This window comes from Schistocerca cancellata, chromosome 2 (assembly GCF_023864275.1).
Source record: "Schistocerca cancellata isolate TAMUIC-IGC-003103 chromosome 2, iqSchCanc2.1, whole genome shotgun sequence".
NCBI lineage: Eukaryota > Metazoa > Arthropoda > Insecta > Orthoptera > Acrididae > Schistocerca > Schistocerca cancellata.
In genome coordinates this window covers 287,325,564-287,342,182 of record NC_064627.1, presented here as the reverse complement: position 1 = coordinate 287,342,182, position 16,619 = coordinate 287,325,564, and the positions used below count along the sequence as shown (strand labels likewise).

The 16,619-nt window shown below is 38.6% G+C and overlaps 1 protein-coding gene across 1 annotated transcript in view; it reads right to left on the bottom strand.

Annotated features, from left to right (window-relative positions):
- The window catches only part of LOC126161637 (2-oxoglutarate and iron-dependent oxygenase JMJD4), a 146,546-nt gene that overhangs the window by 24,104 nt on the left and 105,823 nt on the right, over nucleotides 1-16,619 (bottom strand). The window contains exon 4 of the mRNA XM_049917600.1: nucleotides 12,253-12,520. Within this exon, the coding sequence (XP_049773557.1) occupies nucleotides 12,253-12,520 (268 nt within the window). The remainder of the gene's footprint in view (nucleotides 1-12,252; nucleotides 12,521-16,619) is intronic.

Here is a 16,619-nt window from a genome sequence, read left to right as displayed (position 1 = left end):
ACCACGTGCAATGAAGTTATGGAACAGCTCAAAGTTGTGGCACTGGATGTTAAGGTGTGGGCTAGGAATGTGTGGCTCTGATCGTATGCATCAGATCATGTGCCAGTTGTCATCTTAGTCACCCCATTGGAATTGCAACTTAAATGAGAGCTACAGTTCTTCTACATGCTCATGCCAAATGCTAAGGTTTTTGAGCACCTCCTTGAGTTAAGACACTACTGGCCCTTTATCGACCTACTGGGGATGTAAACTTTCTACTTATTCTAGTTGCCCTCTTTTGCTCTGGTAATAGTGGTTGCTTCAATTACCTCACAGTCACTGTGGACATCCTTAAAGCAATCAGGTGTATTTGTTCCCTTAGGCCTAATATATTTTTGTCATGAATGGGCTTCCAAACTGTGTGATCTAATGAGGAGAACACAGCAAGTGCCTTAACCTGATTTCCCAAAAACTTCCGTAGGTGGAAGAGTATTCAAAATAAGTAAACACACATTTCAACTCTTATTCGTAGGTACTTGACTGTTCTGAAGAAATGACAGTCAAAGTTTTTTATTAATTTAAATGCCTTTCAGAGCACAATAATGTCAGTTGAAATAGTAGTACAGTAGCTAGCATCACGGCCTCTCACTTTTGCGCCCCAAGTTCGAAAACCGATTATTGCTATTATTTCATTTTTTTTTATTCCTCCATTTATCTGCATATGTCTGTAGAAGGTTAATACAAGAACATTTTTTATCAAGTTAGGAGATACAAGGGCGTTACATTAATTGTAAAATTACAACTGGGTTTCACACTGTCATATGTTTATTACATAATACATGTATGTGTGCATTTTCAGGGGTTACAATCTTTTTAAATTGTGATATTCCTATAATTCATTCTTATATCAATTCTTATATGTTTATTGTTCAGGAAGATTTGGTGCATTCCCTCGGATGATACTGAATGTAGAAACATTGGAAACATAGAAATTCCGAACACTGTGAGCACTGGCAAGTTAATGACACTTTTTTACATGAATCTCACTCGGGAAAGAAACATCATTAACTTTGTTGAAGATTTCATGTGTTGGCAATTATTTCACAGCAAATCACTATGGATCACTTTTCTGAAAACTGGGACTTGCAACTGAATTATGAATCAAGAAATACTACAGGAATTTTACTAAAAACAATTTCAAATAATTTTCTCATTCAATTTTTTTTTTAATTCATTCACCAAATATATAGTTAGTAGGACAATGCTATTTCAATATACCATGGAAAACATATGTGTAGCAATCTTCCACAGACACGGGTAAATAAATGATAAACAAAAATAAAAATGATAAGTGGGTTTCAAACATGGGAGCAAAAGCATGAAGCCATGATGCTAGCCACTATGCCACCATTTTGGTTTGAAGCATTTATTCACTAAAAGGCACATAAAGTACTTCAAAAACTTTGACCGTCGTTTTCTCAGAAACGGTCGAGTATCTACGTATAACCTGAGATACGTGTATGCTTATTTTGACTGCTCTTCCACTGAGGGAAGTTTCTGGAATATCAGGTTACAACACTTGCTGCGTTTTGCTCTTAAGTAGTTTTCAAAGAAAGCATTTAGTATCATTTCACAGGATGTCTTGTCAAGCCCACCACTTACAAAAGTGCAGTTCCCCAATCAATTGTTGGGGGGTTAAAATCTCCTCCAAAGGTGACAATATCACTGGGGAACATACGTATTAGAGAGATGTGGTTTCCTTTACAGTTTTTGTTTATATCTGGAAGGGAGTCTGTTAGTTGATATATTAATCCAGTTTATAGTCACACTTGCTATTTTGGCTTGGGCAAACAATCTAGCACACAGTTTCAATTCTTAACTGAGTGGATTTGAGTTTCTCCCTTACTCAATGACTACACCACCTCCTTTTGCCTGTCCTTTCAATGTACAATAAGATTTACTGCAAAAATCTCACAGCTGCCAATTCAGGCTTTGGCCAGCTTTCTGTACCTAGTATTACATGAGCTCCATTTCTTACAGGAATCCTTCAATCCTGTGACTTTGCTGCTAATGCTTTAACAGTCGATTACTACAATTTTAATAAACCTTTCTTTGTGGCCATTTTCTTGTACATCAGACAACTATCATTATCTGTAATGGATGGAGAATCACCTCATCTAAAAAAGAACCTTGTGTGCACCCCACATACTGTCAGCTACTTGGCTAGCAGCTTCTGATGTGTAGTGCACCCCTGATCCAATTATGGGGACCCTACAGTTACAACTCTATGGTGCACACCTGCTCTCTCAATGGTTGCCAGAACAGACTCTTAAACATTAGTGAGGCTGCCAGGCATACACAAAGAGTGTGTAAGGGGGTCCTTCTTACCCCTTGCCATTATTTCCCTGAGCTGTATCATTACCTGCTATACATCTGATCACTATTTTAAGAAGATGGTGGCCAGTTTAAAAGTATTTAATGCATCTAACTGTGTGCAAACAGTAAGAAGAAGATACCAAAACTAAATGAACATGTATCCATGTACAATACATAAACTGCTGACAAAGCAAAATGAGGCTAAAATTCTGCCAGAAACAGGGCTCTTTTCTGATAAATGGTCTACAGTTACCAAGGGCAAAGCTAAAAAAGTGCTGCAAGAAGAAACCAGTGTTACTAAGTTTAAAATCAGGGATTCAGAAACACAAGTGACTTGCTATGAATAAGAAGTAGTGAAGAATCTGAATTATGTTTCATATGGAAACACACAATACGTCAGGCCTACAATAACTGCTTCTAAAGAAGATAAAGTTCTTATCATATTTGATAGTCAAGATAAGAACTGTGGGAATATAGTAAAAGACAAATTCGGTAATAGGGTGTGCAAAGTATTGTAAAACCTGGTGCTCCAATTAACGAAGCTGTAAATACTGTGGACAAATTACGTGAAAACTTCTCAGTAAATGATGCATTGATTGTTATTGCGGACTCAAATGACAATGAAAAACCTCTGGGAGAATTACAGAGAAATTTGATGGATTCTCTCGACTGCATACTGAAACAAACAAAACGAACATCATAATTCACCCAGTACCTCTTAGACATGACATCCAAGGCTGAATGGAAGAATCAAGACTGTGAATCATGTCATGTTAAATAAAATCAATATTGATACAAATGTGTGTAGGAAGAGAGACTGTCTGTGAATCCCAAAATCAAACGATCAGAAAGAAACGAATATACGTCTCATGGACTCCATCTAAACAAATGAGGAAAGATTCACACTTGCAATAGGCTTGCCTCTTTCATACACATGGCAAAAATAGAAAAACCCAGTACAGAAATATAGCATATACAAACACACAAACAGTTAAAAAGTGACTGTCTTGAAGTGAAAGTACCACACAAGAAAGACAGACCATTATGGACCAGTATCTAAACAGAAAAAAAAACAGCAACACACTTACAAAGCTGAACTTCAAAACACAAAATACAGCACCAAGAGAATCATTAAAGGAAAGATGGGGGAAAACAAAATGTAATTAAGTGCAAAATGGCAACATCTCAACAGAAGAAAGGCAGAATCCCACAGCTAGTGAAAAAACAAGCCACAAGTAAAACATGAAGAATACCATCCCAGGAAAAAAATGAGGATTTTTTTCCACTTGAGTGACTAGTGTAAAAAGTGAGGTAAGTGATCAAGCAAGAAACATATGTATTCTGAGTTGCAGATAGGCGCCACAAAAAAACTGTCACAAATAAAGCTTTCACCCGTAAGGCCTTCGTCAAAAATAGATGACACAAGATCACACACACACACACACACACACACACACACACACACACAAAAACACAACCCTCAAGACTCAGGCAACTGAGCCACACTGCTAGAGTGGCTATAGTTGCCTGAGACTGTAGTCATTTATGTGTGAGTTGCATCATTTGTGTGTGTGTGTGTGTGTGTGTGTGTGTGTGTGTGTGTTGTGCGCGCGTGTGTCTACTGTCCATTTTTGATGAAGGCCTTACAGGCCAAAAGCTTTATTTGTGACAGTCTTTTTTTGTTGTGCCTATCTGCGACTCAGCATCTCTGCTATATGGTGAGTGGCAACTTTCCTTTTTCATAATACTGTTACATTCCATCTTGGATTTTCCACTGTTTGAAACATATTTATTCCCTGTACCTAATTTTGAATTGCTCCACCAGGATGTTCAATCACTGTACAATAAACTTAATGAAACAGAAATAATATTAAATTATCTGAATGATATTTCTGCCCTGTGGTTTACTGAACCCCGGCTTAAAAAAGATGCATCTGAGCTAACATACTTCCCTCAGTTCAAACTTGCAAGCATGTCTTGTAGGAAAATATCAAGTCATGGGGGCTCCTGTATATATGTTAAAGGAAATATTGAATTGTGCAGTTTAACTAAATACAATAATCTGTCCAGAGGAAAAGATATAGAACTTCCTATAGTTGAATTACCAAGGTAAAATACAATTATTATTTGTGTGTATAGGTCATCAGATGGGGACAAAACGTGTTTTATAATCTCATGTAGGAATTTCTGGGAGAAATTCACTCTCCCAAGAAAAATATAATTATATGTGGCGACTTCAATACTAATTTCTCACAATCCAATAAATTCGAAGATGATGATATAAATTTACTAAAGTAATTCAATGTAAGCTAAGCTGTAATTGAACCAATTTGAGAAACAACAACCCCTGCATCTATCATTGACCAGATTTTGATAAATACATGCAAATCTGTCTATAGCACACAAGTGGCACACACAGGTCTTAGTGACCACTGTGCTCAAATTCTTACAATGAATGCTGCAGGAAACTCAAAACTCAATGCAATAAGATGCTCTGTCTATATCACACAAGTGGAAAACACAGGTCTTAGTGATCACTGTGTTCAAATTCTTACAATGAATGCCACAGAAAACTGAAAACTCAATGGAATAAGATACACTGTAATACAAAAAATGTGGAATATTTTTGTTTTCTCCTGAAGGGTGAAAACCAGAATAATGTGTACAACTGCAAGGAACCAATGAAAAATATAAGTTTATGGCCACACATAAGCATTTCTTGAAATAGCTTTTTTCAAGAAAACAACATTTAACTCTATTCAAAAAACAAGCAAGTGAATTACAAAAGGGACATCACGTCAAAATAAGAGGAGATTGTATGAGTACTCCAAACAAAATACTAGTCCTGATTTTACTACCTATTTCAAAAGATACAAATGAATACTATCACAAGTTATCCATTTCAATATAGAGTTTATTATGGATAACAGTAAGCTAACTGACACCAGACAAGTGGCTAGTGCATTCAACCATTATTTTTCAAACAGAGCACAGCAGTTGATAACTACACATCATAACAAACAGCCAGATAGAAAGAGAATACATTCAGCTCAAAAAATTCATCCAAATACATTATTCATGTATCCAGTGATACCCAAGCAGCAGCCAAAAATCATTAAAGGACTGCCTAGTAGAAATAGTACATTCATTCATTTGGGAGCGATTATTTCCAAATAGTCTTAAAACTGCAAAAGTTACACCTCTGCATAAAAAATGTGCAAAATGTGAAATTTTTGATTACAGATCAGTTTCAGTTTTGTCAGGCATCAGCAAAATTATGGAAAAAATGTTCCTTAGGAGATTAATAGGCTTCTTAAAGAAAGGCTGATAAATGACTCACAACACGTGTTCAGAGCTGGAATGTCAACCCAGTCACAATCTTCGCCTTTTAAAATGAAATATTAAAAGTACTGGTTGATAAGCAACATGTATCTGGAATATTTCTTGATCTTAGTAAAGCCTTTGATGTTATTGATCATGAAATTCTCTTGCATTAGTTAAGTAATTATGGCAGTAGAAGCCAGTGTGAAAGATGGATCCAATCATACCTCAACAATTATCAACAAATTACAGAAATAAAATACAAAGACAGTGAATAACAAAAAATTCTAGTTTTTGCAGAAATGTGATAAAAAATCAAGTATGGAGTCTCACAAGAAACAGTGCTGGGCCCTGTCCTACTTCTGCTGTATGTAAATGACTTGGCTGGTAACATACATGATTGAACCACAGTGCTCTCTACAGATGACACTAATATTCTAATTGAATCACACAGTGAAGAAAATCTGCAGGAAATTGCAGCATCAGTTATGCATAGCTTAATACAGTGGTACAAGATCAATAGGGTCATCATAAATTCTGAAAAAAAAGAAGAAAAAATGGTGGCAATCAACTTTCATACAGTGCAAAACCTCCATCCTGCAAACCCTGTTTCCACTACTGAAGGCAAAAATGTCTCAAACATCAGTCATACAAAATTTTTAGGCACACATATTCAGGAGGATTTGAAATTGGAAATGCACCTTCACTAACCTTAATAAGAAACTGAATACACTAGTGGATGCTGCAGGAACTGGCACTCAAAATACAAGCTGCACATCAATGGTGACAATGTATAAAATTTTACACATGGGAGCATTTCAAAAATAAATAAATAAATGAACCTATTCAAAAATAAATATGGTATACATGCATATGAAACTAGGAAGAAGCTGAACTTACACATAAACACAATAAGCACAAACTTGTGCAGAAGAGCAGTGTATCATGCTGGAGTTATGTTATATAACCATATAACTTCATACTTAAAATGCCTACCAAGATTAAATGTGTTTAAGGTAAAGCTGAAATAGTTCTACTCTGTCCTGGAATTTCTGAAACATCATTATAAGTGAACCTCACTTACCAAATAGTGTTAATTATGTATTATAACAATGAAAATAATCCATATTTGACAATATAATGTAATTGAATAGATAAAAAAATCTACTCACCATATGGTGGCAGGAGAACACATAGGTAAAAGAAGGTTATGCTTATGCAAGCTTTCAGATCCAGTGACTCCTTCTTCCAGCAGAAGGGTTGAAGGGGAAGGAAGAAGGGTGAAGGAAAAGGACTGGAGAGGTTTAGGAAAAGGCGCAGATTTTGGAAAAGTCACCCAGAACTGTGGGTCTCGGGGAGGCTTACCAACGGGATGAGAAGGAAAGACTTATTCTTGAGGACTGCACTGGATGAGATTTTAAAACCTAAGAGCTTAAAGGTGGAAGACAGGGTAATATGCAAGACATAGATTACTTCTAAAATACCATGCATGAGTTAATAAAGAGTGAAAAGCTTAGTACATTGTACATAACAGAGATAGGAAGGGGGGTGGCGAACAATAGACAGGTCAGAAAATGAAAGATGTAGAAACCTAAAATGGAGTGAAGAAAGGAGTGGCTACTGTGAAGAAATGTTGACATGGAAGAATTAATGTAAATTAAGGCCATGAGGGTGGAAAGATCCAAGGATATGATGTAGCAGTAGTGCTCATCTCCAGAGTTCTGAAAAACTAGTGCTGAGGGAAGAATCCAGATGGCACAGGTAGTGAAACAGGCACTGAAGCCATGGCTGTCATGTTGTAGAGCACGCTCTGCAACAGGGTATTGTGTGTTGCTGGTATACACCCTCTGCCTACACCCATTCATCCTAACTGATAACTTGGTGATAGACATGCCAATGTAAAAAGATCTGTGTTCCCTAAAAGCTGATGACTCCATCAGCTGACAAAGGATCTACCACTGTGGTACTTGACCAACAGAAGCATATTAGTGAAGATCTATGCCAGCTGTCGGACACCTCTACATACAGCATAAGCTATCAAGATCACACTCAAACTGACCCGCAGACCCTACTTAAAACCTCAGGCCCCTCACAAGACTAACACCTCAATTCAAAGAACTTCTTACCCCACCCAAACCACACACCCCCACCTTTTACCTTCTTCCTAAGATCCATACACCTGATCATCCTGGCCGTCCTATAGTTGCTGGCTTCAAGGCACACACTGAATGTACACTGAAGCGCCAAAGAAACTGGTATAGGTAAGTTTATTCAAATGCAGAGACATGTAAATAGGCAGAATACAGCGCTGCAGTTGGCAGTGTCTAAATACGACAACAAGTGTCTGGCACAGTTGTTTACTGCTGCTACAGTGGCAGGTTATCAAGATTTAAGTGAGTCTGAACGTAATTTTACAGTTGGAGCAAGAACGATAGGACACAGTATTTCCGAGGTAGTGATGAAGTGCGGATTTTTCCATATGACCATTTCAGGAGTGTACTATGAATATCAGGGATCCAGTAAAACATCAAATCTCCAACATCGCTGCAGCCGAAAAAAGATCCTGCAAGAACGAGACCAACGATGACTGAAGATAATTGTTCAACGTGACATAAGTGCTATTCTTCCACAAATTGCAGTAAATTTCAATACTGGACCATCAACAAGTGTAAGTGTGTAAACCATTCAACAAAACACCATTGATAAGGGCTTCTGGAAGCAAATGCCCACTCGTATAGTCTTGATGACTCCATAATGCAACGCAAAGCTTTACACCTTCCTGGGATCATCAACTCTGACATTGGACTGTTGATGACTGGAAACATGTTGCCTAGTCGGACAAGTCTCATTTCAAACTGTATCGAGTGGATGGACGTGTATGGTATGGAGAATCCATGGACCCTGCATGTCAGCAGGGGACTGTTCAAGCTTGTGGAGGATTGTAATGCTGTGGATATGTGCAGCTGGAGTGATATGGGACCCCTGATACGTCTGGATATGACTCTTGACAGGTGACATGTATGTAGGCATCCTGTCTGTTCACCTGCATCCATGTCCATTGTGCATTCCGATGGACTTGGGCAATTCCAGCAGGACACTGCGATGCCCCAAAATACAGAATTACTATAGAGTGGCTCCAGGAAAACACATCTGAGTTTAAACACTTCCGTTGGCCACCAAACTCCCCAGACATGAACATTATTGCGCATATCTGGGATGCCTTGCAACGTGCTGTTCATAAGAGATCGTCACCCCCTCCTGCTCTTACAGATTCAGCCTCACGGTATCAGTTCCCTCCAGCACTACTTCAGACTTTAATTAAGTCCATGCCACATCATGTTGAGGCACTTCTGCAAGCTCGCAGGGCTCCTACACGATGCTAGGCAGGTGTACCAGTTTCTTTGGTTCTTCATTGTATATCTGCTTTAGTTGTTCAGCACCTGCAACCCATAATATACAGGCTTCCCTCCTATATTAAAGACACAGACAATTTCCTAGATCATTTGAAATCTGTGCCTGTCCCACTCTGACCACACACATTGCTTGCCACTACTCATTGCCACCTCCCTCTATACCAACATTTCCCATGTATTTTGTCTGTCTGTAGCTGAACATATCTTCAATCTGCACCAACTTGATTCCAAACCTATGATGTCCTTCCTAATTACTTCAATCAACTTTATACTCACCAGCAATTACTTTATCTTTGAAGGGCAGACAAACAAACAGATCAAGAGCACAGCCACGGGAACCAGGATGGCTCCTTCCCATGCTAACCTTTTCATGGGCCACTTGCAAGGGGCTTTCATAGGATCCATAAATCTTCAGCCCCTAGTTTGTTTTAGGTACACTGATGACATCTTTGCTGTAGGGATTTATGGTGAGGCTGATCTGTTAAAATTCTTGGAATCTCTAAATATATTCTGCCAATTAAATTTTACATGGTATTATTCTGAATCCAATGCCACTTTCATTAAGTTGACCTCATCTTCACCAAGGGTCAGATACACTTCTGTTCATATTAAAACTATTAAAAAACAACAGTACTTACATTTTGACAGTTGCATTCCTTTCCATGTCAAACTTTTCCTCCCTGCACCCTTGGCATTCAAGGCGAATGTATTTGTTTGGATGCAGGCTCTTTACAGTAATACACCACCACACTCAGCTCAGCCTTCACTGGATGTAATTTCCCCACTGGTCTAGTTCAAAAGCTGATTTTCTGGGCCATCAAATCCAATCCTGGTACTGCTGATACTTCTAAAAAAGAACCTCTGAGCACACCACTTGTCACTCAGTATTACCTTGGTCTTGAATGTATTAATCAGCTACTTTGATTTCCTAAAGTGAGATTGATTCTGCCTGATATTTTTCCCACCACACCTGGAATAGCTTTCACTGCCTTCCCAATCTCTGCAATATCCGTGTCAGACCCTATTCCTTGCCCCATTCACCCACCTACACCACTTATACCAGCCCTGTAACTGGTAAAACATACTATCAAAGGGAGAATTACCTGTGAAATGACATGTCATATACCAGCCGTTACGTAAACACTGCTTGATCTTTTACATCACATGACTGACACCAAGGTATCAGTTAGGATGAATGGGCACAGGCAGAGGGTGTATACCCCCAACACACAATATTCCATTGCAGAGCATGCTCTACAACATAACAGTCATGGCCCCAGTGCCTGTTTCATCACATGCACCATCGGGATTCTCCCCCCAGTCACCAGTTCCTCAGAACTCTGCAAGTAGGAACTAGCGCTACAACATGTCCTTGGTTCTCACCACCCACTTGGCCTTAATTTACGTTAATTTCTTCCATATTAGCATTTCTTCAGGAACTACTCCTTTCTTCACTCCGTTTCGGTTTTCCATATCTTTCATTTTCTGACCTGTCGGTTTTTTGCTATCCCCCTCCCACATCTGTTATGCACAATGCACTTAGCTTTCCACCCCTGTAACTTGTGCATGACATTTTAGCAGTTATCTCTATCTTGTATATTACCCTGTCTTCCACCTTTAAGCTGTCAGGTTTTCAAATCTCGTACGGGGCAGTCCCCAACACTCAATCTTTCCTTCTCATTGCGTCTGGTAAGTCTCCCTTGACCTGTAGTTCTGGGTGACTTTTCTGAACACTAACCTCTGCTATAAATTTAAAAGCAATGCAATATGTCAATTTGCCAATTAATATTAATATGCACTTCGACCGTGTTGACCATGCAGCCACAATGACAGCTGTAATTGTAAATTAATTATGTTTACCATTGTGCTACAGTATAAGAACAAACAATGGACTAAAAATGATTCTTGGACTAAATAAAAAAATAAAATGCCAATGATTATTTGACCCCTAGCTTTTGCTTTCACTTCCCCGTGGCTCCCCCCTGATGTGGGACACAGCTGGCTACCGCACAGATGAAGTGTTTAACACTGGCTCAGTTTCAGTATGAGTTGGAGACATCATCTCAAACCTGTCAATAAGGCACTTACTCGTCACTCAGAACTTATATGTCAAATAGTTACAGATCCTTTACTTCCTACGGAGGATGCAATATCCATAAGAGAGTATCATATTTGAGGTATTTTTGGTGTCTCTGATATGTGACTCCCTGTAGTTCACCCAGTACACCCATACACAACATCTTCCAGTAATTTGACAGCAAACAGAGCAATTTGTAGCTGCTTGCAAACAGCAGCCAAGTCATTCAGTGCTTGCAAACAGCACTCACAATGGGGCTGCATTCTGATTGGTAAAATGTATTTTTCAACAGCAAACACCTGGCGACTAACTTGAAATTAACATTACTGATTCTTTTCCGTTTCAGGATCTGTTACAGTACAAGAATTACAAGTTCTATTTCAAACTGAAACTACAATGGCCAAAGGTGGTTTTGTTTTGTAATGAGAGAAAAAATTGGGATAAAATGTATTGAACCCTTTGAAGCTATTTGGAAGTTTGTGACTGGAGCTTTTAGTTTGGTAAGTTTAAGCTTACTAACAGACTCACAGAATAAACTCATAAATGATGGAATTTGAGATAAAGAATGTGTATGCACAACTGTTGAAGGGGGCACTGGAACATAATATGATGCTTATACCATGCGCAAAACACAATATTACAACACAGCAGTCTGCTTTGTATGAGTTACATTTCATCATGATTGTAGGGTACTGAATACATCTTTAGAACAAACTTGTCAATGAGTGGAAAAAGGTGGAAATATTGCACTTGTAAATATATAAACACAATCTATCATGACGCTCAAAAGTTTTTGTATAAATCAATGAAAGGTAACAGCGAAAAGACACAAAAAATATTACAATAAAAAAACACAATCTACCATGACACTCAAAAGTTTTTGTATAAATAAATTAAAGGTAACAGTGAAAAGACACAAAAATATTAGAATCTAGAATGCCAAAGTAAATTTATCTGACACATGTGGTCCCACTTGTACACAAAGAAAGAAGAGGTTCTTTTATAAAGAGGCAGACTTCAAGTTTTATGTTTCTATTTACAGTTTAGGTATAAAATTTCTGCATATTAGATGTCTGGATTACACACCATGTTCCAAACTTGATGATGCCAGCCAGAAGGAACAAATACTGCTTCACCGGCTTGCTGTAATATTTCATATGGAGGATTTAATTTTTTATATTCTGGAAACAAATCTTCATTTTTAAGTTCATCACTTGTACAGTCATATGGTAAGTTTCCAAACTTATTTCTTAAAAAACTTTCCTGTCCTGGAGGAAACAGCAACCATCTCTTCTGACCGCAAATATTTACAGACCAACTAAATGATGTGAATACATCAGCATGAAATGGAGTCCTACAAAAGAAAAATGTTGTCCATTAATATGTATATCAAATACTGATTATTTTAAGAACAGATACAAACAGTATGGTTTCAAGTTCCTGTACCACTAAAACAATTTAATATACTGTGCTGTCAGCTATTAGTTTTGACTCTCCTCAGTGCATGTGGACAACCTCACAGACTTGGAATAACTGATGATGAATTTAACAAGGTACAAATTTATTTAAGTCACAAATACAGTTACTGTTTTGTTTTTTCCCTATTTTCTTTACTATCTACTGTATATCCAATATTGTACTATTACTTGTATCACACATCTGTATCTTTCTGTCTCGCTGATGATGTTGCGTATTTTGTGATAAACATATTCATAAACCTTTGAAATGTGAACATTCATTACTTTTTTGCAGTTTTCTATTTAATGTGAAAATAATTAAATCATCAAACATTAATCAAATGCGCCTTTATAGCACTATTAATTTTAAAACTGCCTCAATTTTATAGAGTATAATGCTTCAGTAAATAACTGTCACACACTTCACTTCGTAAGAAAATTATACAGAAGATGACTGTCTTTAGGTACTGAATTACATTGTCATTTCTCACTAGTAACTGTCTTTTGAAATTAATATATGCTGATTTCCATTAATAAGTCAATTACTGAAATTCATCTCCAACCAACAGATCAGCAGCCTTTAACAATAAATTCATTGTTGTTCATCTCTAACATCAGCGTACTTTATTCCTTAGCCCTGTCTACCTTCTCCCTACCTGCTGCAGACTGGCTTCTGATTTGGCATTGTGAGATGAGTGCAAACCAACTTTCACTCACACTTTATTGAAAGGGGCAGCTTTAGGGTACTGAATCACATTTTCATCTTAAGAATAAAGGGGATCACCTCATATTCTACAGCATTCTGCAGGTGTATTCAGTGGTTGTTGTGACGGAAGTAGCTAATGGAATGTTGAAAATAGCCTATTCCCCCCTTCCTCCTCACAGTGTGCCAGGTGTTAACCCAACTTTTTGATTGCATTTTTCTACATGAAATTTTGATGAGCAAACCAATCATCTTCTTCAGGTGCTGTGGACTATGGTATTAAGCACACTCGCCGCCTGGATATCAACCAGACTGCGAAGTACTGTTGGTGCCGCATTGCTATTTACAGCAGAGTTAGAATCCTGGCTCTGCTATGCCCTTTAATGCTAATTTGTGATTTTGGAGACTGCACTGTTATTCCATGAACACATATTCTCTCAGATTTTGTCAACTCAGATGGAGCAGACAGGCTATGAGATCTTAATAAATTGATGTCTGAACCCAAATCTTGATTATGTTCGAATCTCCATTCCAGTTGTAGGTTTTCTGACGTCTTTATTTTGACAGACTCTATGGCACAACACCAACAATACTTCACAGTCTAGTTTGGGTCAACCAAGATATCATACTAGAAAAATTCAAATTATAAAAGACACTCCCAGTGATCTTGTGTGAGCACATTCCAGTGACTTTTACAATTAGTTTATAGAGACTACAATTAACTTAAAACAAATGGTGCAAATTGCATGAGACACTGATGAAATCAGACTTCAAGTCTTAAAAAAAGTTTTGATTAACACTGAAAAACAACAAAAGTGCATTCTTAAGGTTCAACAGTATAATTCTTACTACCATGCCTGGAAATAAGGACCAATACATACACAATCCTACCCACCCCTCGAAAAACGGTATTCCACAGCCCACACAGTCTACAACATATCCTAGTCCATCCCCATACCACACCTTGACAAAAACATCATATACCAGTAGAAAATTAAGGTGCAAGATCTGTCCAATGCAATGACCCAGCGCATCCTACTCCATTTCCATTACAGGCATATCCTATCCCATCAGAGGCAGTGCCAACTATAGAAGGAAGGAGTTTAAGGGTGTTCAACAGTGAGGTTATCACTGAGGACCAATTGTGGAAGCAACTGTATCATATACCAGCTCCACACATGAGTCACTGATGTCTGCTTTGAATGCTCTTTCCAGCATCACAGAAAAATATACAGTTTTATTTTTAAAAAGTTGGTGTATAATCTGACAGCTACAAACATTAAAAATTGCATGTGTAGGCCAGAAAATTTGCCACATTGTCCCCTTGAGCTCGGTAACACCTACACCTCAACATACTCAATGATTCTCAATATATTTAGCATGTCTGGTTTTAATTGTCTCATCTTGTATAAGCCAGATGGCCCAACTACAGAAGTGGCTAACCTGTTGAGATGGTCTACGTGGAGCAGAGACTGAAGACTAAAAACCAACAGAATGTCAGTACTTCATCATTCTAGAAACTGAAACTTCACTTGACATTTCAATTGCAATTTACAGTTAGAAAGTGAAAATGGGCTCTGCAGTGTGAATAACTGCACAAAAATGTTCACAACAATTATTTTCTGATTAACACTCTACAGTGGTGAACAGTAAGGTTTCAGCTGTCTTGTATGAGAGAAATTGTGTGGAAAAATCTCACTATAGAGCACTTGGATAGTTCTAGTAAATATTGTTTCCAAATCAGTTTAAAAAGGAAGATTTTATTCATATCCATCCCTAAGTCCAAACTGCTTTTATCCACCTCGTCCTTTATCTAGACAATGCTTTTGCCAACCACCATTCCCAACTACTGTCTGTTCAGAATCCTCGACCATCCAGCACCTGGATCTTCTTGCTCCCTCAGTGTAATTCTTCTTGAAGCCAGCCATAAACTTGAACAAAACACTTCACACCAACTGTGGATGCACCCTGTTACTAAAATACTTCAAAAGTGGTGTCCCTTTCATATCCACTATCCACAACAGGATGGATATGGTGTTATGGGCGCTCAACAGTGTAGTCTTTAGCGCCCGAATGGAAACAACAATGGACGAGTGTCACTAAAATGCAGCAAGTGCAAAAATAGGACTAAAATTAAAGGTGACAGTCTACATAGGCAGTGTGCACGACAACAGTAGCAAAGTGGAAAGCAGCACATAAAGAGGAGAACTGCAAGAGACCGTAGGGGAAGGGGTTAAAAAGAAACACATAGCACATGCTTGGAAATGGCCTATTACAAGAATAAAAAGGGGTGGTCAGCCACTAAAATTTCCAACCTAAAATTTTAGGCTGAAGCCCAGAAACATCACAGTACCTTAAAACTTTCTTGACACTCGCCTCGTCATCGGCTAAAATTGAGAGCAGATCCCCACTAATATTAACTTCCGCCCTGACAGAACGATATAAATCACACTCAACTAAAATGTGGCGTACAGTGATTCGTACGCCACAGGCATCACACAGCGGGGGTTCCTCTTGCCATAGTAAGAAGCCATGCGTAAGAGGACAGTACCCTATGTGAAGACGTGTAAGGGTCACTTCGTCACGCCTAGGTGACCGGCAGGAGGAACACCACAGCTGGATGGTGGGTTTCACCAACCGCAGCTTATTTTCCCTCACCGCCAGCCATTCCTCCTCCCACAATTGCATATACTTCCGCCGCAGCACAGAAACGACACCTTGCAAAGGAATAGAACATTGTGTCACCTCCGGTAATCTGCAGGTGTCCTTGGCAGCTCTATCAGCTTGTTCATTTCCCCGTATACCCACATGCCCTGGCACCCAGCAAAAGGACACTTGCTTGCCCTGTCATTGGAGGATGTACAGTTGGTCATAAATCAGTTGTTCCAACTTCTCTGCTGGGTACAGGTTCTGCAGTGACTGTAATGCGCTCAGTGAGTCAGAGCAAATTAGGAAGTGTTTGCCCGGAGTACACCGTATCTGCTCCAATGCCTTCAGGATCGCGTGAAGTTCTGCGGAAAAAACAGTGTATTCCTGGGGAAGGCAAATCCTGATGACATGTTCGGGGAACACTACTGAGCAGCCAAGAAAATCCCCCTGTTGGGATCCATCAGTGTAGACTACTGTAAAATCATGATGTCTATCGAAAATGTTAAAAAACAAAGATTTGAAAGTGAATTCTGATGTACTGTCTTTCTTAAAATTTGCCAAATCTAAAATCAGTGTGGGCCTCTGGAGGATCCAAGGTGGATATCTGCTCCAACCTCGACGTGAAACATTAAAACCGGCTACAC